We start from the raw sequence: 23621 nt of genomic DNA, 5'->3' as shown, positions 1-23621 counted from the left end.
CAAAGTATGAGCACACTGGTGTCAAGGAAAAGCATTATTAAAGAGGTTGTCCCATCTCGCTGCTTCCACAGAGAGAGGGGACTAAGGGCCAGGTTTACAGAACCAGACGAGTGGACGAGCGCTCCGCTGTTTTCATAACGCCCATTGTAGTAAATGGGAGCTACACAAACAGCAAGCTACACTGCTTCCGTAACTCCCCCCATTCCCTACAACAGAAGTTACGGTAACAGCGGAGTGCTGGCCCACTCGTCTGTTTCCGTAAGCCTGGCTCTTAGTATCCTGTCGCGTGGAAATGGCAACATGGGACAACGCCTTTAAGCAAATTTTGGTCAATTCAGTAGATAAGAGACAGGTATATCTAGATAGTGCTGCCTCATGGTAAAAAGAACATGGCTGCAAATCCTTTAGTCAGACTACACGTTTCTAGAGAACACTGCGTCAGGTGAGTATGCCTTAAGCAAATGTTAAACTAAGGTTAACTTCACATCTTTGGTGCGTTTTCCACATTTCTGATTTCATAAAAAAGAAAAAGAAAATGGCTTATGTCAAAAAACCAACGAAGCCTGATGGACCCCATGGACTATAATGGGGGTCCACTGGGTTTCTGTTACAGTGTGTCATCTCGCCGGACAAAATAGCGTTGCATGCAGCAATATTTGGTCCTGCTTTTTTGCTGTAATCTGCAAAGGAGGCTCCTAAGATGTGAACCTAAGCTAAACAATGTTCTCATTTAGTTTTTTTTTTTACTTTTTGCATGCTGAGCTATTTGGTCTAACTAAAAAATAAATAATTAAAAAACCCCAAAAACTGTTCTTTCTACATTGCAATTTTAACTGACTGTATGGACAGCTGCCATGCATGTGTATTGGAGAATGTGCAATATACTTAAATTTTACATAAGCCAACTTGAATTTTAGGTTTAGTGTTCCTTTACCAAGAATAAGAATAAGGATAAATGTCACAAAGGAGGAGATTCCCAAATGCTAACCAGGAAACCAAATGGGGTTCTATAAACCTACGTACACAGTAATAACAAACATCTCTACTTGTAAGCATCAAATAAATTAAAAAGATCCCAGGAACAACATTTCCTCGTTCCTATGCTCTGTACATTACATTCAAACGTAGTATTATCCTCACCTTGAGAATAAAAATACTGATATATTCTAATTAGAAAAATTCTGCATTTCGCCTAGACCTGCATGAAGTACCTTCGTATATAAATAGATAACACTGGAGCTCATTCATGTGTTATTATGCAGCATTCCAAATCCTACTAGTGCAACTTCCTGTTCACTCAAGCATCTACAGTATAAACAGTCATCTGGGAAGCTGTTAAGTATAAATGCAAACACTGCACATGCCTAATATAAAAATGTGCATATAAAAACTGCAAAACTCAAAGTTCTTAAGGCATAGAAAACAACTAAAAAAGAGAAGGTTCGAAAATGTATAAGCCATAAATGAGCTGACATTAGTTCTCCCTGCACTCCACATTTAGTCTGCATTTATACAATAAAGCTTACAGATTTATCTACAAATAGTTCGCCAGTCTACTGCCAGCATAAAAAGAAGTTCTGCTCACAAGACAAAAAAAGAATTATGCAAAAGTAAAGAGTATTTCCACAACAGTGTCTTCTAACACGTCATTCATGGGTGCCCCATGTGCTGGTTTCCAGGGAGGGCACACCAACTAGCCACTCTGATTGGGCCGATGTATTTAGCGATATGGCGAGTACAGTGAAAATAAAACTTTTGATCTGGTGAACGAAAGCTTAGCTACAGCTCTGATGTCATTCACTTATATAATGAGGTAACTTCAGTAGAAGGCACCGAAGAATTTAGCAGTCTTGGACTTGGTCTTGGAGAAAGAGGTCACAGATGTGCAACCACTCTGAGGCTCCACTCACACGTCCGCATTTGCGGAGCGCAGCCCCGATCTTCAGGTCCGCAGCTCCGCAAAAGATAGAACATGTCCTATTCTTGTTCGCAGCTTGCGGACAAGAATAGGCATTTCTATAGGGGTGCCGGGCGGGTGTGTTGCGGATCCGCAACACACCACGGATGTGTGAATGGAGCCTTACACTTCTGCAACTCCCACTGATGTCAAAGATGAGGTGAGTACATGTCTTCACTGAAAACAAGCAGTAGGAGCATTTTTTTTTAGGGCAGGGTTCCTAGCTAATGGACAAAAAGTAATGTGGCTTTCTGACAAGTGTTAGAACATACAATGGTGGAAACATCTCTTTAAAAAGGGCATCTGTCAGCAGATTTGTACCTATGACACTGGCTGACCTGGTGCATGTGCACTTGGCAGCTGAAGGCATCTGTGTTGGTCCCATGTTCATATGTGCCCGCATTGCTGAGAGGTAATGTCTTAATATATGCAAATGAGCCTCTAGGAGCAATGAGAGTGTTGCCATTACTCTTAAAGTCTCAGCTCTCTCTGCAACTGCCCCCCCCCCCCCACTTCTCTTAAAGTCTGTGTGAGACTTTAGGAGAAGTCAGTGCTAGGCATGATCATGTTTAAACTGCCTGGCCCTGTCAATCAAAGTTAGGAGGACGCGGCATTTACAGAGAGAGCTGAGACTCTAAGAGTAATGGTAACACCCCTGTTGCTCCTAGAGACTCATTTGCATATATTAAAACTTCATTTTTCTCAGCAATGCAAGCACATATGAACATGGGACCAACAAGTGTCTTCAGCTGTCAAGCGCACATGTAACATGTCGTCCAGTTTCATCAGTACAAATCTGCTGACAGATGGCCTTTAACACAATAAAAACTAAAACATAGTCAACAATACCACTCAACCAACAAGAACAGAAAGGATCAGATCCCAAGGTTGTTAGTTTTTGGTTTTTAGTTAGGTTTAGTTAGTCGAGTGTGGTTTATCCAGTCACATCTTTATAAGTAAAGATCTGGAAAGTTGACTTCTTTTGTTTTACTGGTTGATGTAGACTTGTTGACCAGGTTTATCGGTTTTACATATATTTTTAGGTTTGTGGTAGGCTTAAATCTAGCTTTAATATAAAATGCTGCAACATTGTAGCCTTCATGCAAAACAAAAGTACTGTCATATCAACAGTTTGGAAAAGTCCTATTTTAGTGCATGTATAGAAGGAAACTGGATTCACCAGTTAATATCCCAGTTAATATCCTACATTCATAAAACTAAAGGTCTGGATGTAGAGCTGGTGGGTGGCTTGTAGGTATCGAGATAACGCCTTGCTTGTTCTGTCATGATCAGCTGGTCTTCTGTCTTCCCAAATACAACTGCTTCCCATTCATAAAAGGACTGAAAACAGATACATAGTGATTTTAGTCATTTTCTTCAAACATCATACATCTGTCCTAAATACAGTGCTGTGAAAAAGCTTTCATAACCCTTGAACCCTTTCGCATTTTATGTGATAGACCAACACAAAGTAGCAAGTATGTGTGAAGTGAAAAGAAAACGATACATGGCTTTCACAATTTTTAATAAATACAAATCTGAAAAGTTTGGTGTGCATTGGTATTCAGCCCCCTGTAATCTGATACCCCTAAATAAAATCCAGTGTGACCAATTGCCTTCAGAAGTCACCTTGTTCTGTGAAGGCCTCAGAGGTTTGTTAGAGAACATCAATTATCAAACTGCATCATGAAAACCAAAAGGAACACATCAGACAGGTCAGGGATAAAGTTGTGGAGAAGTGTAAAGCAGGGTTAGGTTATAAAAAAAATATATATATATCACAGCCCAGGCAAGGAGAGCACTAATTAGAGAACCAGCCAAGAGGACCATGGTCACTCTGGAGATGCTGCAGAGATCAACAGGTCAGGTGGGAGAATCTGTGTACAGGACAACTATTAGGCCTCTGTCACACTAGCGTGGCGGATTGGATCCGGATGCGTTTAGGGTGCGTTCAGTGAAACTCGCACCATTTTGCAAGCAAGTTCAGTTAGTTTTGTCTGCGATTGCGCTCAGTTGTACAGTATTTTTCTGTGCGGGTGCAATGCGTTTTGATGCATTTTTCACGTGCATGATAAAAAACTAGGGATCGACCGATTATCGGTTTTGCCGATATTGAGGATTTTGACCGTTATCGGTATCGGCATCTATTTTGCCGATATACCGATAACGTATTGGGAACACAGAACGCGCTGCTCTCAGCGCTCTCTGTGTTCCCTCCGCAGCACAGGGGAGAAGGAAGCAATGTCTCCCTCCCCCTGTGCTGCTGCTGCCGCCAATGAGAGGAGAGAAGACAAGAGGAGAGGAGGGGCTGTGTCCACTGCTCCACCAATGAAGATAAGTCTTTCATTAATTCATATACAGGAGGCGGGAGCTGGCTGCAGAATCACATAGCCGGCTCCCGACCTCTATGACAAGTAGCTGTGATCTACGTAGTTAACCCCTTAGGTGCCGCGGATCGCAGCTACTGCTCATAGAGGTCGGGAGCCGGCTATGTGATTCTGCAGCCAGCTCCTGCCTCTTGTATATGAATTAATGAGAGATTTCTCTTCATTGGTGGCGCAGTGCGCCCCCCCCCCCCCCCCCCCCCCCCCCCCCCCAGCCCCCCAGTATTAATCATTGGTGGCGCAGTGCGCCCCCCACCCCCATCCTAATAGTAAAAACATTGTTGGCGCAGTGCGCCCCCCCACCCAGTATTAATCATTGGTGGCAGTGGCCACAGGATCCCCTCTCCCCTGCTCCTCCGATCGGAGCCCCAGCAGTGTAATCAGTTACCATGGCAGCCAGGACGCTACTGAAGCCCTGGCTGCCATGATAAGCTCCATGCTGCTGTGTGCACAGAGCACAGAGCAGCAGGGACAGTGTGAGGTCCTATTCACCCTGATAGAGATCTAAGGGGGGCTAAAAGTTAGTAAAAAAAAAAAAAAAAAAAAAAATAATATTAAGTATAAATGAAAAAGATTTACAAAAAAAAATTAAAATACGGTACACGTTAACAATAAACATATTAATTTTCATCAGATTTGTGTAGGAATTTTTTTTCTTCTCAAAAATAAAAATTCCCAGAATATTCGTATAAATTATCGGCTATCGGCCTGAAAGTTCACAAATTATCGGCATCGGTATCGGCCCTAAAAAAATCAATATCGGTCGATCCCTATAAAAAAACGGAAGGTTTAAAAACAACATCTCTTAGCAACCATCAGTGAAAAACGCATTGCATCCGGACTTGCTTGCGGATGGAATGTTTTTTTTAGTGAAGCCCCATTCACTTCTATGGGGCCAGGGCTGGTGAAAAACACAGAATACAGAACATGCCTTAGGCTCCTTTCACACAAGCGAGATTTACGCAAGGGTGTGATGCGTAAAGTGAATGCATAGCACCCGCACTGAATCCTGACCCATTCATTTTAATGGGTCTGTGTACATGAGCGTTGTTTTCACACATCTGTTTTGTCTTGCGTGTAAAACGCAGCATGTTCTAAATTCTGCGTTTTTCATGCAGCCCTGGCCCCATAGAAGAAGTTAATGGGGCTTCAGTGAAAAAGCATTCCATCCACAAGCAAGTCCGGATGCGATGCGTTTTTCACTGATGGTTGCTAAGAGATGTTGTTTGTAAACCTTTCGTTTTTTATCATGCGTGTGAAAAAACGCATCAAAACGCTTTGCACCCGGGCGGAAAAAACTGAACAACTGAACGCAATCGCAGACAAAACTGACTGAACTTGCTTGCAAAACGGTGCGAGTTTCACTGAACGCACCCGGAGCCAATCCGCCACGCTCTTGGGAAAGAGGCTATAGTCATGTACTACACAAAAAGTGGCAACAAGAAAGCAATTTTTGAGAGCAAGCCATAAGAATTCCCATTCGCAGTTTACTGCAAACCATGTAGGGGACTCAGCAAACATGTGGAAGAAGATGCTCTGGTTAGATGAGACCAAAGTTGAACTTTTTGGCCTAAATGCAAAATGCTATGTGTGGCGGAAAACTAACATTGCACATGACCCTGGAGACACCATCACCATCGTGAAACATGCGGGTGGCAGCATCATGCTGTGGGGGTGCTTTTCTTCAGCAGGGTCAGGGAAACTGGTGAGGGTTGATGGGAAGATGGATGGAGCAAAATACAGGGCAATCCTGGAGGAAAACTTGTTAGAGACTGGGGCAGAGGTTCACCTTCCAGCAGGACAACGACCCTGCACATACAGCCGGAGCTACAGTGGAATGGTGTAGATCAAAGCATATTCATGTGTTAGAATGAGCCAAAGTCCAGACCTAAATCTCACTTGAAAATTGCTGTTCACAGTCGCTCTCCATCCAATCTGACTGAGCTTCAGCTATTTTGCAAAGAAGATTGGGCAAAAATATCAGCCTCTAGATGTGCAAAGCTGGAAGAGACATATCCTAAAAGAGTGGAGTGAAAGGTGATCCCACAAAGTATTGACTCGGGGCTGAATAAAAATGCACGCCACTTCCCAAATTTTTTATTTATTAATAATTTTGAAAAGAATGTATCATTTTCTTTTCACTTGACATCACACATACTTGCTACTTTGTGTTGGTCTATCACATAAAATCCCAATAAAAGAAATTTTAATTTGTGGGTGTTAGGTAAAAAAAATGTGGAAAAGTTCAAGGAGTATAAATACTTTTTCAAGGTTCTGCACATGATAGTATGTATTGTATCCATTTTTAAAATCTGACAGCACAATGACTCATACAAGTCAATGACGCTATTCACACATCCGTGTTTTTTTTTTTCACAGATCCGTGTGCCAGATCAGAGAACCTCACCACAGGTTCTATTCTTGTCCATTTTTTGCAGATGAAAAACGCCCTATCGATCAGAGTGAGAAAAAAAAACGGAATGCACATGGAATCTATCAGATTTTTCAAGGATCCATATGTTGCAGACCAAAGATCAGACACGGCTGTGTGCATGAGGCCTAACACATGGACTACGAAAAATACTGTAATAATAAATCCGAGCATGTTGAGGCCTCTTGGTCCCAGAGGACAGGAGTGATCACATTAAAGGGTTTGTCCAATGAAAAATATTCTACATTTTTCAAACCAGCACCTGGATCTGAATACGTTCAAAACTGCATGTAATTCAAAATTTATTATAGACACTGAGTTATTCACTGAAATCTATTTGTATAGCGCCACCTATTATTTGTTCTTTTTCTAATTTCTCTGTCCTGCTCACCGAGACGGAAGCACATGCTCAGTTCCATCCTTCATCTGCCCCCAGCTGCAGTAGAAAGGACACACCCCTGGCAAAGTGCACGCCCCCTAAGCTGCCAGCTTGAAATAAATTTAGCAGAACAACTGAACAATGGGGAGATCTCTGCATCCATGTAAGGTACACGGCTGTTTCTAAGTATCTTAGAAAGAAATTGTCATGTACTATATGATTTCAGATTTTCATTTTTCTGGTATAACCCCTTTAAGTATAATGACATAGAAAGACACCTAAAATGTACCTTTAGCTGTTTGGTTCATTTCCAGTGTCCAGAGACTGGAGGGTCAGTGGAAGTGATAAAAAAAAGGATTCCCTGGGATTTTGGAAAGCTGGCTAAAATAATACAGCGCATCTGCTTCCTAAAAGAAAAAACTGTCCCCAGTGGCTGCAGCTGAAGTTGGGGAAGGGAGGGTGGAGGAGGGGGTCATTGTGGCATTACAAGATACTTATTCATAGAGCAGCCTCTAGAGGTAAGCTGCATGTAAATAAGAGAGAGATTAGCACACGCATAACCAACATCACCAGGAAGCTCACAGTTAATGGGGTTATCCAAAAAATATAAATGAAAAAAATCAGACAAAACCCAAAATCACTTAAAATAAAACACATGTTATACTCACCCCCTCAAGTGCCATTCTCTCTGAGGACAGTGACTGGCTGAAGTGGTCAAGTGCCATATTTCTGCATGTCACCGCCACTGTTTGCGGCAGGAGAAAGGCGCCGATTAAAGCAGTTAGTATAACATATTTTGTATTTTAAGCCAATTTAGGCCTTGTCCAAGAGTTTTAATTACACTGGACAACCTACCGTATTTTTCAGCCTATAAGACGCATTTTCCCCCTAAAGTGGGGAAAATTGTCAGTGTTCTCAATAGTCAGGTGCCAGTGCGCCTCTGGGAGTTATAGGGAGTGGTAATGGAAAGGTGATGTGCGCAAACAATACCATTTAATGCTGAGGCATTTTAAAGTAGAAAAGAAGTGCAAACTAAATCTACACAAACACAACATATGTGAAATGCAAGTTAAATTAGTGTGAAAGGGGTTGTCCAGGCTATTGATACTGATGACCTAAACTTAGGATAGGTCATCAATATTAGATAATGGCCTCATTCACACGTCAGTGTTCGGTCAGTGATTTCCATCAGTGATTTTGAGCCAAAACCAGGTACAGCTCTAAACACAGACCAGGAGCAGATCTTTCCCTTATACCTTATGTCTGTGGAGGCTCCAGTCCTGGTTTTGGCTCACAACAACTGATGGAAATCACTGACCAAACACTGACATGTGAATAAGTCTTAGGGTTTATGCACACGAACGTATTTTCTTTCCGCTTCCGTTCCGGTATTTTTGCGGACCATATGCGGAACCATTAACTTCAATGAGTCCGCAAAAACACAATCCGAGGCACCCTTCAAGTCAATGGGTCCGCAAAAAATACAGAACACACACGAAACACATTCGTATGTCATCCATATTTTGCGGATCCATACTGTAGAAATGCTATGGCCAGCCCATATTAATCACCAGACACATGAGCAATAAGTTACGGTTTCCGTTTCCGAGCCGCAAAAAAATAGATCTCATACGGAAACCCTACAGAGATGTTTTGTGGAATAACGGAACGGAGGAGGACTTAAATCAGAGAAAAAAACAAGACTCAGATACGGAACAACGGATCCGTGAAAAACGGACCGCAAAACAACGGTCGTGTGCATGAGCCCTTAAGGGAGGGTCTCACACCCCCTTTGATTAGCTGTTCTCAGCACCCGTGAACGAGAGCTGAACTGCTGTAAGCACAACCAATACATGTTGAATGGAGCCGCCCGCTTCTGGCTCTATCCACTGCGTTATCTGTGTATACTGATAACCTATCCTAAGGATTGGTCATCAATATCAGGACACTGGATAAGTTATTTATGCAACATATATCTCATAAGATTCAAGATTCATAAGTATCTCATAAGATTCATTAGAATTTATAATACCTGGTCAAATCTTTCCAATTTGATCTTTTTTAAGTCAGTGTTTGGCTTCTTTCTTGAAAGTACATTATGTCTAGGAGTTTCCGGACTATACTTGCATTTCCAGTCATCCCTTTGAGCCATTTGTGTTGTTATTGAAGACGAAGAAAGAGTATTTTCAGTTGTAAATCTATTTTCATTCTTGAAAGATAAAAAATAGTAATGAAATAACGTCAATTTAATTATAGCTTGCCACCTTATATATGGATTTGCTTGCCCAAAGGGGCCATTACAAAGTTCAGTTTACACAGTCCAGCAATACTGTTAGGGTCCATTCACACGTCCGCGTGAATGGGTCCGGATCCGTTACACAACATTCCGAAACGGATCCGGACCCATTCATTTTCAATGGGTCCGGAAAAGATGCAGACAGCACACAGTGTACTGTCCGCATTTGCATTTCCGGTCCGCGGCCCCGGAAAAAAATAGAACATATCCTATTCTTATCCGCAGCTGCGGACAAGAATAGGCATTTCTATTGGGGTGCCGGCCCAGTGTTGAGCGGATCCGCAAAACACTGCGGATGTGTGAATGGACCCTTAAAGGGGTACTCCCATTGATAGGATATGCCATAATTGTTCGTTAGGTGTTAGTCCCATCTCTGGGACCCACTTTGATCTAAAAAACAAGGCCCCAAAGTGAATGGAGAATGAGAGCACGCTCGGCTATGGTGAATGGAGAGATGGCTGTGCATACCTGGCTTGTTCTCCATTCGCTTTGGGGCACCATTCTTGATATAGGAGTGGGTCCCCACACCTATAGGACCTTTATGGAACTGATATGCCATAAAGTTCCAAATAAGAATACTGCTTTAAGGATTTATGTATTTTTCTAGACAATTCAGTCAAAAATCACAGCCAACATTTTCAAGGACAAACTGGAAAATCAAATGAAATCATAAGATATGTAATGTATGCCTGGCGCTCTGAACACATTAGCAGCATCTACTTTGAATGGATACGCACTATGGCAATAACCTGCACGGTCTACTTCCTCTTTTTGTAATACTGAAAGTGCTATGTGCTATGTGGTGCTACTGGCACCATGGTATGGAGCAGGAGGAGCTGAGCAGATTGATATATAGTTTTATAAGAAAAGATTCAGTAAAACTTGTAATTTATATATTTAAATTCCTGCTCATTCTGGGCTTTAGAGTCCAGGAGACGGTCCTATCAGTGATTGACAGCATTCTCTATATACACAGTCAGAGGGAAGGCTGTCAATCAGTGATAGGACCGGCTCCTGGACTTCAAAGCCCAGAATGAGCAGAGATTTCAATGAATGAAATACAGCTTATACTGAATCTTTTCCCATAAATCTATATAATCAATATGCTCAGCTCCTCCTGCTCTATAACCCCATGTTCAGTGTGACCAGTTCCCTTTAAAGGGGTCAGCTCATCTTATCTTGCAACCGCTTTTCATATGCCCTTTTAGAACGGGGGGGGGGATGAATCTAACTCTGGTATCAATGGTCATTAATATAACATGTGTATCTAGATGCATTTTTGTTTGTTTGTGGCCTTTCATATAAGGGGTTAATGAGATTCTATTGAATATAAATGGTGAACTGCTTGTAAAGCAGGGCGTGCCAAGTCTGTGCACTGTGCTACCTTCATCTCTGCACAGTGTATCCTCCCTCAAGCTGAACAGTCACCATGGTGCTATCCATCACATGGCAAGCCATCAACATTCATTTAAAGGAATGCTTCTGTCAGAAAGTTTCTTTTTTTTAAAATCAATATTCGTAGAATTTGTTTTTAGAATTTTTGGCAGTTTTTTGTATTTCACTACTATCCCATTGAAAATTGAAATACAAACTATTGTCCTTCTGAAGCAGTCAGCACAAAGCGGAAACTCCCATTATAGATAGGTAATCCAGTTTACTGCTTCTGTGAGGGCAAGGGGCTATAGGCTAGTATAACAGTAGGTGTAGAATGGGGAGAACAGGAGAAGAGCTGTATTGTTCTTTTGATAGGTCTAGGTGAAGATATCCACAGAAGAGCACTGCACTTATTGAGTCAATCACCCCCTTCCCCGGTCAAAGGCCTGTTTCATTTCTGTATTAAGCAGATCCCTTTAAGAAAGGTATGATATCCATGTTTCATCAGTTTCTGTCTAACTATATGTACCTTTCAAGCCAAATAACCATATCACATAAAAAAGTAAAGTAAAGTAGAGTAATGAAGGCAACAAAGGGAAAAACGTTCACATTTAAAGAACGTATTCTGACTGGAGTCTGATTCAGGTCAGGTGGACGGAGCTGACCCATAAAGTATGGAAAGATGTAATGTACGTTTTAGCAATCAGTTGATTTCAACCAGAATTGAGTTCCCAGATCGCTCAATACAAACCTGCAAGTCAGAAGTGTCATCAGCTAACAGCTGAGCACCCAACTCTTCTTTGTCCCAAGCATCGAGAATCAACGACTTTCGGACCTTTTTAACAGCAGAAACACGCTATAAATTAAAAGTGCAGGGTTTTAGCAATGTTTTTGCAGATGCTAAAGATGCCTCATTTAATAGAAAATGTCAACTTTACCTGTTTTTCTGCCTTGTAAATAGGTTCATCCTCTTCCTCTTTAAGGAATATATCCTTCCCAGTTTCTTGCTTTAGCACCTCACGTATATCTTCTTCAAGGTAAGCAAGAGGCTGTGACTGAAATGATGGAAACTCCAGCTTACTTTGTATAGAATATTATCAGGGTACAGATAGATATATGAAGCAAGCGACCTCTGTTCTTAAAAACATTACTGCCTTTACAAATGTGGCAAGTGAGTCAAAGCCCTTAGCTGGGCCATCTATGAGAGAGAAATAGAAAGAGAAAGAGAAAAAAAAAAGAGAGAGAGAAAAAGAGAGAGAGAAAAAGAGAAAAAGAGAGAGAGAGAAAAAGAGAAAAAAAGAGAAAAAAAGAGAGAGAGAGAGAGAAAAAGAGAGAGAGAGAGAGAGAGAGAGAGAGAGAGAGAAAAAAAGAGAGAGAGAGAGAGAGAGAGAGAGAGAGAGAGAGAGAGAGAGAAAGAAAAAGAGAGAGAAAGAGAGAGATAAAAAAAGAGAGAGATAAAGAGAGAAAAAGAGAGAGAAAAAGAGAGAAAAAAAAGAGAGAAATAAAGAGAAAAAAAGAGAGAGAGAAAAAGAGAGAGAGAGAAAAAGAGAGAGAAAAAGAGAAAAAGAGAGAGAGAGAAAAAGAGAAAAAAAGAGAGAGAGAGAGAGAGAGAGAGAGAGAGAGAGAGAGAGAGAAAAAGAGAGAGAGAGAGAGAGAGAAAAAGAGAGAGAGAGAGAGAGAGAGAGAGAGAGAGAGAGAGAGAGAGAGAGAGAGAGAGAGAGAGAGAGAGAGAGAGAGAAAGAAAAAGAGAGAGAAAGAGAGAGATAAAAAAAGAGAGAGATAAAGAGAGAAAAAGAGAGAAAAAAAAGAGAGAGAAAGAGAGAGAGAGGAGAGAAAAAAAAAAAAGAGAGAGAAAGAGAGAAAAAAAAAAGAGAAAAAAGAAAAAGAGAGAGAGAGACTCTGTAGCCAAAGCCCAAATGAGGTATTGCCTAACAAATTATTTTGACAAGCAAGACAGACCACTCCTCCCACCCAAAAAAATAAATAAAAAATGTGCAGAAATGAAAACAGTCAAACTATATATTCCGACACATAAAACAAGATCTTGATACATACCACAACTTTCAATGGTCCATACTTTTTCTCCTGTGCAGCAAGAGCATTTTTAAATGGGGTTGGTGTTCTAGGTGTTCCTAGCAATGACCTCCTTATTGTGGGAGTGCGAAAGCTGTAGAAAATAAAATATATTCAATGTTAAAAGATGGTACAAACACATATTGGAGGGGAAAACAACTTTTACATGTGATTTGACATTATTTGATTCACAAGAATTATTAAATGACTGCTATAGGAAAATAGAAGCATTGCACAACACCCACTAAAAGGCTACTTTTGGACAATTATTTAAATAATTGCATTCTACTCATTTTAGGCTAAAAAAAAAAATTCAATTGGCCTTTATTAAACATTTTCAACAGTTTTTTCCTCTGCAGCTTTCGGTGCATATGCAGACTGTTGCTTTCTGATTCTCACTGAATGCGCCAGAGAACTGCTCTGACAGCTTGATGTACTAGTCCTATAGCCCTAGTCTCTGATCTCCCGACAGCTCATAAACAGTCATTTAAGCTAAACTGTTATCAAATTAGAATTAAGATATAATGAGTGTTTATGAGCTGTTAGGAAAGTACAGATAAGGGCTACAGATCGAGCCGTCAGAGCAGGTCTGACTGATTCACTGTCAACTAGAAAAATGATTTTTAGTCCAAAATGAGTAGAAAGCAATGATTAAAAAAAGCAACTGCCTCCAAAAGGTGTCCATATGGCCAGCCACTAATTTAAAAAACTAAATTGGTCAGTAGTTCTCCACAGCAGTTGTCTAGAGAGAGTTCTATAAAGACTCGGGCAACCCTTGTAAATGACCTAAAATAACGAATGGGTACTCACCTGTTCTCCTCCCTGTTTCTTCGAGTGCTGCGCTCCAGTCCTCTCACTGCTGACGTCATCTTCTTAGCTACAGCAGTCACATTTCATGCACAGGTCACCGCTGCAGCCAATCGCTGGTCTCAGCTGTGCACGGGACATCTCTTGCCGAGACCAGTGATCGGCTGCAGCAGTGACCTGTGTGCACAGAACAACACCGCTGCAGCCAGAAAAACAAGAGTGAGGATCGGAGGGAATCACAGGAAGTAGTAGAGGTGAAAATGAGCGAGTATACATTCATTTGTTATTTTAGTCAGTTTACAGGGGTTACCTAAGTTTTTATATAACTCAGACAAAACCTTTAAGCTACAGTTGAAGCTGGATTTGTCATTGACAACTTGACCACTGAGCAGCACTGGTATGAGCCAGCTGGCATTGATGAAAAAATACTTTAACTGCCAATCACCGAGTTGACAGTTGTAGCATTTCATCATATGTTGTCGGCTAAGGGCCTTATGTCAGCACTGCTTGGCGGTCAAACCATCAAGTACAAATCAGGCTTCAACTTGTGGCCTAGTAAAGGACAGTGGGGTATGTCTGGTATGGAGGCATTCAGGCAATTAATACTTTCTGATGATACATAAAATAAAATGTCCATCTACTTGCCCAATATTCTCTTTTTCCTTTTTAGGGGTTGTCTGTTTCCTCAGGGGAGTTGTAAGAATCTTCTGCCCACATATTGGAGTGGAAGTGTAGGCAGGATTTTCAAAACTGAAATGCTCTTGAACATTTCCAGAAGAAATGTTGAGAAACTAAAGAAAAATATAACAGTTAATTTCCTAAAATTAGATAATATGAAATAAAGACAAAGGCACTGTATATTCTTGATAATGTATATAGGCTGGATTTTCCTTCTTCTACCAGAATGTTTCCTGAGACATTAGTGGCATTACAACGGTGGAACCAAATGTGGTCAAACCAAACAGTTACCAGTAAGTATATAAGTATACCATTTTGTAGCTGTAGGCATGCCAATTTACTGGTCCTCTCACATTTATTTAGAGTGTTTATATCATATTTAGCTGTGCCAGCTAAGAAAGTGGTAGCATCTGTATCAGTCAGTGACCCATAGGTAGGTAAACCATGGATAAATAAAAATAAACTTAAGTAGTCGCTATACTTTTTACAAACGTTTCCATAAATCAATAGTACAGGCAAATACAAAAAACTTTGTAAAATGTCTTGAGAGAAAAAATTTGATTTTTTGTACTCACCGTAAAATCCTTTTCTCGTAGTAGGCATTGGGAGACACAGCACCATGGGTATATGCCCAGCTGCCACTAGGAGGCTGACACTAGAAACAAAAAAAGTGTTGGCTCCTCCCAGATGTGCTATACCCTCTGCACACAGCCGAGAGAGATCCGTTGGTACAAAAGCAGTAGGAAAGCCACACCTAATCAAAAAACTGAGAAGCCAACAAGTCTTCAACGGGGGGAACCCCACAACCGAGCTCAGGAACAAGCCGGAACTGTAAACAAGGAAGAACTCAAGAAGGGTGGGATCTGTGTCCCCCAATGCCTACAAGAAAAGGATTTTACGGTGAGTGCAAAAAATCCAATTTTCTCGTGCATGGCATTGGGGGACACAGCACCATGGGACATCCCAAAGCAGTCCCCGAGGGAGGGAAGAAACAGCGCCATGCAAACAATCTAAAACACAGCCGATTGCAGAACCTTGCGCCCCAGACTGGCGTCAGCAGATGAATGAATATGATAAAACTTTGAAAAAGTATGAATCGACGCCGAAGTGGCGGCCCGGCAGACCTGGGAAGCCAAGGCCTGATGGCGCACCGCCCAAGAGGCCCCAACCGCCCTAGTCGAGTGTGCGGTCAATCTGGAAGGGGGAACACGCCCCTTCGCGACATAGGCCTCCTTGACGGTCGACCGAACCCAGCGAGAAATGGTGGCCTTGGAAGCAGGCAAACCTTTAGGAGGGCCCGCCGGGACCACAAAGAGAATCCGAACGCCGGAAGGATTCCGTGAGGCGAAGATAAAGGCGAAGGGCCCGGACAACATCCAGGCAATGGAGAGACTTCTCCCTAGGGTGAGAAGGATTGGGACAAAAGGAAGGAAGAACGATCTCCTCATTAATATGAAATGAGGAAACCACCTTCGGGAGGAAGGAAGGAACGGTACGCAGGACCACCTTGTCTGATGAAACACTAGGAAGGGCGAACAGCAAGAAAGCGCCGCAACTCTTACCCCCTGTGGCCTCAGCTCCTCCAGGCGTTTACCAAAAAGCTTCCCACCCAGGAAGGGAAGGGATATGAGGGCCTTCTTGGAAGCGGCGTCCGCTGCCCAAGAACGGAGCCAGATGGTGTGGCGTATGGCTACGGAGTTAGCGGCCGCTCGACCAGAGCGGCTAGCCGATTCCATACAGGCATCACAAAGGAACTTGGATGCCTGGCAGATATGAGAGGCAAGCACAGCAAGTTCCCCCTGAGTTGAATCCGGAGGCAAGGCACGGATGAGCTGTTTGGCCCAGACCACACAGGCATTGGCCACCCAGGAAGCGGCAAAAGCAGGACGGATGGCGGCACCCGCTGCTATAAAAGTGGACTTGGCCAAAAAGTCGATCCGTTTGTCAGAAGGATCCGACAAAGAGGCCGCGTCAGCCAAGGGAAGGGTAGTGGCCTTCGCCAAGCGTGCCACTTGGGGATCTACCTGTGGATTAACCGCCCAGAGATTGGACGGAATCCTCGGAAAAGGGATAAGGAATATCCGAAGCCTTGGTATAGCGGAGGCGCCTATCAGGATGACGCCACTCCTTGGCCAGGAGTGCGTTGAGATCCGCCTGGTTAGGAAAAAACAAAGCCTGGAACGGCGGAAGGACACAGACTCCTGGGAGGAGGAAGAAGGATCATCCTGCACATGGAGTGCGTCCCTAACAGCCTTGATGAGATCCTGTACGGCTGCAGACATAAGAGGAAACTTCACCCGCTCAGACCTATCCAGGGAGTGATTCGAGGAAGCTCAGGATGAATGGGACCCGGCTGGGACCCTACGAGGTCACTTACGGGACCGTGTGCCGGAGCGAGAACGGACGTCCCCAGCAAAGGTGGTGGAGTCCCTGCCAGAGGCGGCCGCAATCTGGGCAGGCAAGCGATCCAGCGACTGCGCTAGGGTTTGGGAGAAGCTGGCAAGGTTCCCTATGGCTTGGGACAGGGTAGCAGCCCATTCCGGAGGAACCGACCCGGAAGTAGCAGCAGGGGCGGCCTGGGGTCAAGGCACTGTGCGCAGAGTGAATTAGACTGGCCGCAAGGAAACTTTTTATTGCAAAGGGAACATGCATAATGAGTGGTAATCCCTGCAGGGGGAGTGGGATCCCGACCAGACCCTAAGTGCTGTGTCCCAGCAGAGAAGCAGCCGCAGATCCAGGAGGGGAGCAGCAAGATGGCAACCCGGTGTGCAGTGAAGAAAAACCGGCAGCATGAGAAGGAACATCCCCACGTGACCAGAGGGAGGACTCCAGCAGAGAAACAGCGCTGGAGCAGATTGGAGAGGCCCCTCCCAGACTCCCCCCCCCCGAGGGGAGGAGACAGGAGCAAGACCGGGAAGCCAGGAGTGGGCGGAGAGTTGCGGCCTAGTAGGCCCGAAAAACCGGGGCCTCGATTATGGAGCGCGGCCGGGGACGGGCGCCCGCGAGAGTGCTCCGGAACTGCCGCGACGGATGAGGGCCAGGTGGGGGAGAGATCTGCAGGAGCGACCACCAGGGAAGGAAGAAGGGAAAGCCAGAGGGCTTCTGGGGCCAGGATTCAGGCCAAAGATGCAGGTAGATCAGCACCATGGGACTGGGAAGGAGCAGGGAGAGGGGGGGGGGGGACAACGTGCCCAGGCCCAGAGAGGAGGGTGGGAGACCCTAATCTAAGGGAACATACTCACCCTCAGACGTCTTCAGGCGCAGCATGACCACCCCTTCGGCGGACTCAACACGGGAACCGTGGGACTGCCGGAATTCCACTGCGGAAGCAGATTTGGGGACTGGGAGGCTGCCAGGTACCCGCGCCCGCAGGGGGATAACTAAAGTGGATCACGATGGAGCCACCCCTGCAGCAGGCTGGAACCTGCATAGAAGGAAAAAGAAAAAAAGGAGAAAAAAAATAAAGAAAAAAAGTAGCAGGATGACCTGCGCAAAAAAGGGCAGGTCATGTCTGCCTCCTACGGACACTAGAACAAGACTGATCTCTCTCGGCTGTGTGCAGAGGGTATAGCCCAACTGGGAGGAGCCAACACTTTTTTTGTTTCTAGTGTCAGCCTCCTAGTGGCAGCTGGGCATATACCCATGGTGCTGTGTCCCCCAATGCCATGCACGAGAAATGTTGTTACCCGCTTTCTAAACTAATTTTCTCTCTAAAATTTGTGATAGATTAGTCTTGCTTAACAAAACGTGTTGCCAGTCACTGAAAGATCAGATAACAACATCCCATAAAAGTCTATGGAGAGAGGATGGTGTAGGAGGAGGGAGGTAGTGTAGAGAATAGTAATCCAAAGTGAATTATTCACATCACTACTGTTCAGTTCTTCTCTATAATATCATCTAGGGCTCATGAGTGGTGCCCTTGCCGTGCACTGGGGACCGCAAATTGCATGGGCACCATACGCGTGGCCTGTGCTGACAGATGCAGACCCATTTAACTTGAATGGGTCCGCCATCCATCTGCACCGAAAAAAAATAGAGCATGTTCTATTTCTTTGCGGTGCGGAGGCACGGACCGAGATGCCACAGAACTGCTCCGTAGTGCTTCCATGGCCTTCCAGATTGCTTACCCATTAAAAATGGGCAGGGACCACAGTACGGGCACGACCGGCACACATTTGTGTGCATGAGCCCACATGCTTCTTCTTAGTGCTTCTGAGTGAGTGAGAGTCAGGAACAGAATCTGATGTCTCCATGTGGAGCCTATGGGGAGAAGCTTGTCTCCACCCACCAGCTCAGAGACAAGAATTAGACATGCAGCATGCAAAGGAGAAAACTTCTGAAAATAGCAGATAAAAGTCATATAATCCATAATCAGATATAGTGGGGAACTTATTATTCCCCCCAACACCAATTTTCTGGTGTACAAAAGTGGCATACACTGTGTTTACAACTTTAATGCTACTTGCGCAAAAGTTTTTGTGCCATTTCTCTGCCGATTTTGTCACGTTCCCAAAAAGGGGGCATGGCAAGGGCAGGGAGGGGTCCGGCATATTTATATTCTATTATCCCAGTTTTCTAGTGTAAAAGAAAACTGAAATCTATGCCATCTAGATTTCAGTTTAGCAGCACAGACGGCTAAAGCTGCACCTATTTTATGACGAATAAATAATAAATAAGGTGCAGCCTCTGGCAGAGGACGGAGATATCATTGACTGGCGGAAAACCCTTGTCTACGATAAATTCTCCCCATAGTGTTATCACTTTATTCTGAGAACTCAACTAAAAGTGTAGGTACATGTTAAAGGGAGAAAATCAAGTCACAGATATTGTTGGCATCTTATTTTGAGTTACTTTGACAATGGAAGGTACTCCGCACAGTAAACATCTGTCTCCTATATGTGAACCAACCTCTTAGATCTTTGCTTATGTATAAGGCTACTTTCACACTAGCGTTTTCCTTTTTGTCCCCATTCATTGCCAATGGGAACAAAACTGAACTGAACGAAACGGAGTGCACCAGAATGCATTCAGTTCCGTTTGGTTGCGCTCCCATCGCTGCAAGCAGCGTTTTTCTGTCTATGATGTGGTGCGGAGCAAGACGGATCCGTCCTGATACACAATGTAAGTCAACGGGGACGGATCCATTTTCTCTGACACAATAGAAAACGGATCCGTCCCCCACTGACTTTCAATGGTGTTCATGACGAATCCGTCATTGCTATATAAGACATAATACAACCGGATCTGTTCATGACGGATGCATACGGTTGTATTATTGTAACGGAAGCGTTTTTTGCAGATCCATGACGGATCTGCAAAAGACGCTAGTGTGAAAGTAGCCTGACAGTCCCATAAACCACTGCTTATTTGTTCAATTTATATACACAAATGGATTATGGTGTATACCACTTAATCCTTTGGCTTCTATTTACATCAGGTTAGTATTTCGGATTGTAAAGATTCATGAAATCTCGTTAATGTGGACCCTTTGCACACCTGAGGATCTTCAGAGAGAACGTCTGCTTCAATATGCATTAAGAATGGCCACAAAGTCAGTAATACCAATACCAAAAGTCAGTAATGGCGCAAAATGGTAAAAGTACATCACTTACTTTACCAACCTGTGATGGAGAAAATGGAAGTGCTTTGACTGGAGTACTTTTAAGCACACCATTGCTAGAATCAAATATTTCGTGCCCTTTGAAGCCAGGAGAAGGCCTGATTCGTAGTTTTTTCTTCCTCAGTATAGCTGGAGGTGTGCTAAACTTAGACATAGTTGGGGAAATAAAAGCCACTTTATTTTCCACAGCAGAATCCATGTCAAGTAGCTCCAAACTGCAGCTTAATGAACAATCCTGTGAACTTTCTTGCTGAACTGGAATAAGCTTTACTGGGTTCATCTTGGCAGGAGTCACCTCGATGGAAGTGTCAAAACTTACAACATCACTCCACGTGGGATGGTCCTAGATAGAAAATAATAAAAAAAATAATAAAAATCACATTTTTCTGCATAGAAAACCCACGCGAAATGCTAGATCCATAGTCACTACAGTTACATAACATGCTCAGTTGCACAGTAAAAGTGGGATGTTGATCCAGAACTAGAAAAAGGGTCAATTTAACTGGCTTTCCATAGCTGGTTGCTGGCACACTGTGTCTGAGATCTGAATCAATAATCAATGAACACAAACTGAGTATATAGAAGCCGGATATATTAAAAGGTGTTTCCAACGGCTTAGAGGGCATCTGTCAGCAGATTTGCACCTATGAAACTTCCCGACTTGCTGCTTGTGCGCTTGGCAGCTGAAAGCATCTGGGTTGGTTCCATGTTCATATGTGGCTGCATTACTGAGAAAAATTGTGTTTTAATATATGCAAATGAGCCTCTAGGAGCAACGGGGGTGTTGACGTTACTCCTAGAGGCTCAGTTCTCTCTACAACAGCCATGCCCTCTCCACTTTCATTGACAGGACCAGGCAGCAAAAACATCATCACTCCTGCCCCTGTCCATCCAAGTGCAGAGGGTGCAGCAGCTGCAGAGAGAGCTGAGCCTCTAGGTGTAATGCCAACACCCCCATTTATCCTAGAGACTCATTTGCATCTAGTAAACCTTCACTTTATGACACATATGAACATGGGACTAACACACATGTAACAGGTCAGCCAGTGTCATAGGTACAAATCTGCTGACAGATGCCCTTTAATATTTGATTGATAGGATCCAGGTTTGCACAGCAGTGGTGAGGAGATACAGAAGAAGCCAAATACTCTCACTTCGCTGTTTCCATATCTTCCAGCACTCAGGGAATACAGGTTCTCCTTGTGGAGATCCAACTGGTGTGGGGTGTCCAATAGACAATACCCCTAGGAAAAAAATAAGCAAATTAACTTTCCTCCATCATAGCTAGCTGTAGGTAGCACAAGAGAGTTTTATTCCTTCTGGAGAAGAGCAAATTTGCATCCATATCACCTACATAGCATTATGGTGAGGCAGCAAGGTATTAAAATAGATTAAGATGTTGCATGTGTTACTTAATATGGTTGTATAAAACTCCATTTATTAAACACCACCTGAGTCAGGAACTAGCATAGACCACCCGCTGTCTTACAACCATGAACACGACCAGTGCAGTTAACATGTCTGAATGAGAAAAATTCTGATGATCTGTCCTACTCACAACTTCAATGTGATCAAACGGTTCGCCAAATTCTGGCATGGCTCCTAGAGAGGATATTACAGCGTTGGGTTCCACAGTCAATATATCACGTGGAGAGGTGATGTGACCCGTCATGTTCTCAGAGTCATCCACACTGTAAAATTCGCTGGTCTGCTCCTCTAAACTGGTTAAAGTATTGGACATGCTGTCATCCACAACAATCGTTTCAGACCAACTCGACAAGCTCCCAGTCTGCTGAGATAGAAATGCGGATGGATAAAACAGGGAACTGAGCTTAAAAAAAACCTATATAATCATGCGGTTACGGATATTGTAACAGTTGGAACAATTACACTAAAATATTAAAATGTCATTGTTCCTGTTGATTAAAAGAGGCCGTGTCACACCAAGTGCAACGGATAAGATTTTCCATCACTTTTCAACTCTAGAGAAGTGGCGGTGACCAGCAGGTACAACCTGGCACCGTTCAGTAACTTACATCATTCTGTAAGGCTGCGTTCACACGGGCGAGATTTCCGCGCGGGTGCAATGCGGTAGGTGAACGCATTGCACCCGCACTGAATCTGGACCCATTCATTTCAAAGGGGCTGTTCAGATGAGCGATGATTTTCACGCATCACTTATGCGTTGCGTGAAAATCGCAGCATGCTCTATATTCTGCGTTTTTCACGCAACGCAGGCCCCATAGAAGTGAATGGGGTTGCGTGAAAATCGCAAGCATCCACAAGCAAGTGCGGATGCGGTGCGATTTTCACTCATGGTTGCTAGGTGACAGTCTATTCACTGTATTATTTTCCCTTATAACATGGTTATAAGGGAAAATAATAGCATTCTGAATACAGAATGCTTAGTAGGTGATCAATTGAGGGTTAAAAAAAAATAAAAAAAATTAACTCACCTTCTCCTCTTGTTCGCGTAGCTCCCTGTCTCTTCTTTACTTCTCAAAAGATGAACTATGGGCTAAAGGACCTTTGGTGACGTCAGATCACATGCTCCAATCACATGGTACATCACCGCGGTGATGTACCATGTGATTGGAGCATGTGATCTGACATCACCAAAGGTCCTTTAGCCCATAGTTCATCTTTTAAAGAACTAAAGACCGGGAGAACTACGCGAACAAGAGGAGAAGGTGAGTTCATTTTTTTTAACCCTCAATTGATCACCTACTAAGCATTCTGTCTTCAGAATGCTATTATTTTCCCTTATCACCATGTTATAAGGGAAAATAATAACATCTACACAACACCGAACCCAAACCTGAACTTCAGTGAAGAAGTTCGGGTCTGGGTACCACAGTCGGTTTTTTATCACGCGCGTGCAAAACACATTGCACACGCGCGATAAAAACTGAACATCGGAACGCAATCGCAGTCAAAACTGACTGCAATTGCATTCCTACTCGCGCGGGTTTGCCGCAACACACCGGGACGCATCCGGAACTAATCCGGACACGCTTGTGTGAACCCAGCCTAATGAGTTTGCATTCATTTCTGGATACGGCACACTCTACTCTAAGCTCCAAATAATGTACTCTTGAGCACTATAACACTCATGCACACAAACGTATTTTCTTTCCGTGTCAGTTACGTTTTGTTTTTGCGGACCGTATGCGGAACCATTCTTTTCAATGGGTCCGCAAAAAAACCTGAAGTTACTCGGTGTGCATTCCACATAAATATAGAACATGTCTTATTATTGTCCGCATACGGACAAGGATAGTACTGTTCTATTAGGGGCCAGCTGTTCCGTTACGCAAAATACGGAATGCACATGGGCATCATCCGTATTTGTTGTGGCCCGCAAAATACATACGCTCGTGTGCATGAGCCCTTGGGGTGCTGTACACATTCAATAGCTGTCGGTCAAACAACTGTCTCTAAAGACCCATACACATACTGTACATGCTCGGTTCACTGCGCATGTACGAGTTTATTTTTAAATTGGGAGAAAGGAGAGAGTTGCCACCAGACCACATTTCTTTGCTGGCTTTATCTCTTAGAAGGGCAAATGGATCAGGTGTTGGAATCCAATGTGCTTGCTCAATCTCCCTCTACATCCTCT

At 43.5% G+C, this 23621-nt stretch overlaps 1 protein-coding gene across 9 annotated transcripts in view; it reads right to left on the bottom strand.

The window, feature by feature from the left end:
- Nucleotides 1-2471: 2471 nt before the first annotated feature.
- The window catches only part of MYBL1 (MYB proto-oncogene like 1), a 49563-nt gene continuing 28413 nt past the window's right edge, over nt 2472-23621 (bottom strand). For 3 of the 9 annotated variants that reach the window (XM_040432705.1, XM_040432707.1, XM_040432712.1), the window contains 8 exons: nt 21558-21791; nt 19992-20342; nt 14347-14492; nt 12877-12988; nt 11760-11876; nt 11573-11677; nt 9184-9360; nt 2472-3298 (listed from right to left, as the gene is read on the bottom strand). In XM_040432705.1, the coding sequence (XP_040288639.1) occupies nt 3167-3298; nt 9184-9360; nt 11573-11677; nt 11760-11876; nt 12877-12988; nt 14347-14492; nt 19992-20342; nt 21558-21791 (1374 nt within the window). In that variant the 3' untranslated portion in view covers nt 2472-3166. The remainder of the gene's footprint in view (nt 3299-9183; nt 9361-11572; nt 11678-11759; nt 11877-12876; nt 12989-14346; nt 14493-19991; nt 20343-21557; nt 21792-23621) is intronic. The other 6 variants (XM_040432706.1, XM_040432708.1, XM_040432713.1 and 3 more) reach the window with 4 other exon arrangements.

Source organism: Bufo bufo, chromosome 5 (genome assembly GCF_905171765.1).
Source record: "Bufo bufo chromosome 5, aBufBuf1.1, whole genome shotgun sequence".
Lineage (NCBI taxonomy): Eukaryota > Metazoa > Chordata > Amphibia > Anura > Bufonidae > Bufo > Bufo bufo.
The sequence above is the reverse complement of the archived record's forward strand: the minus strand, read 5'-3'. Positions and strand labels throughout refer to the sequence as shown.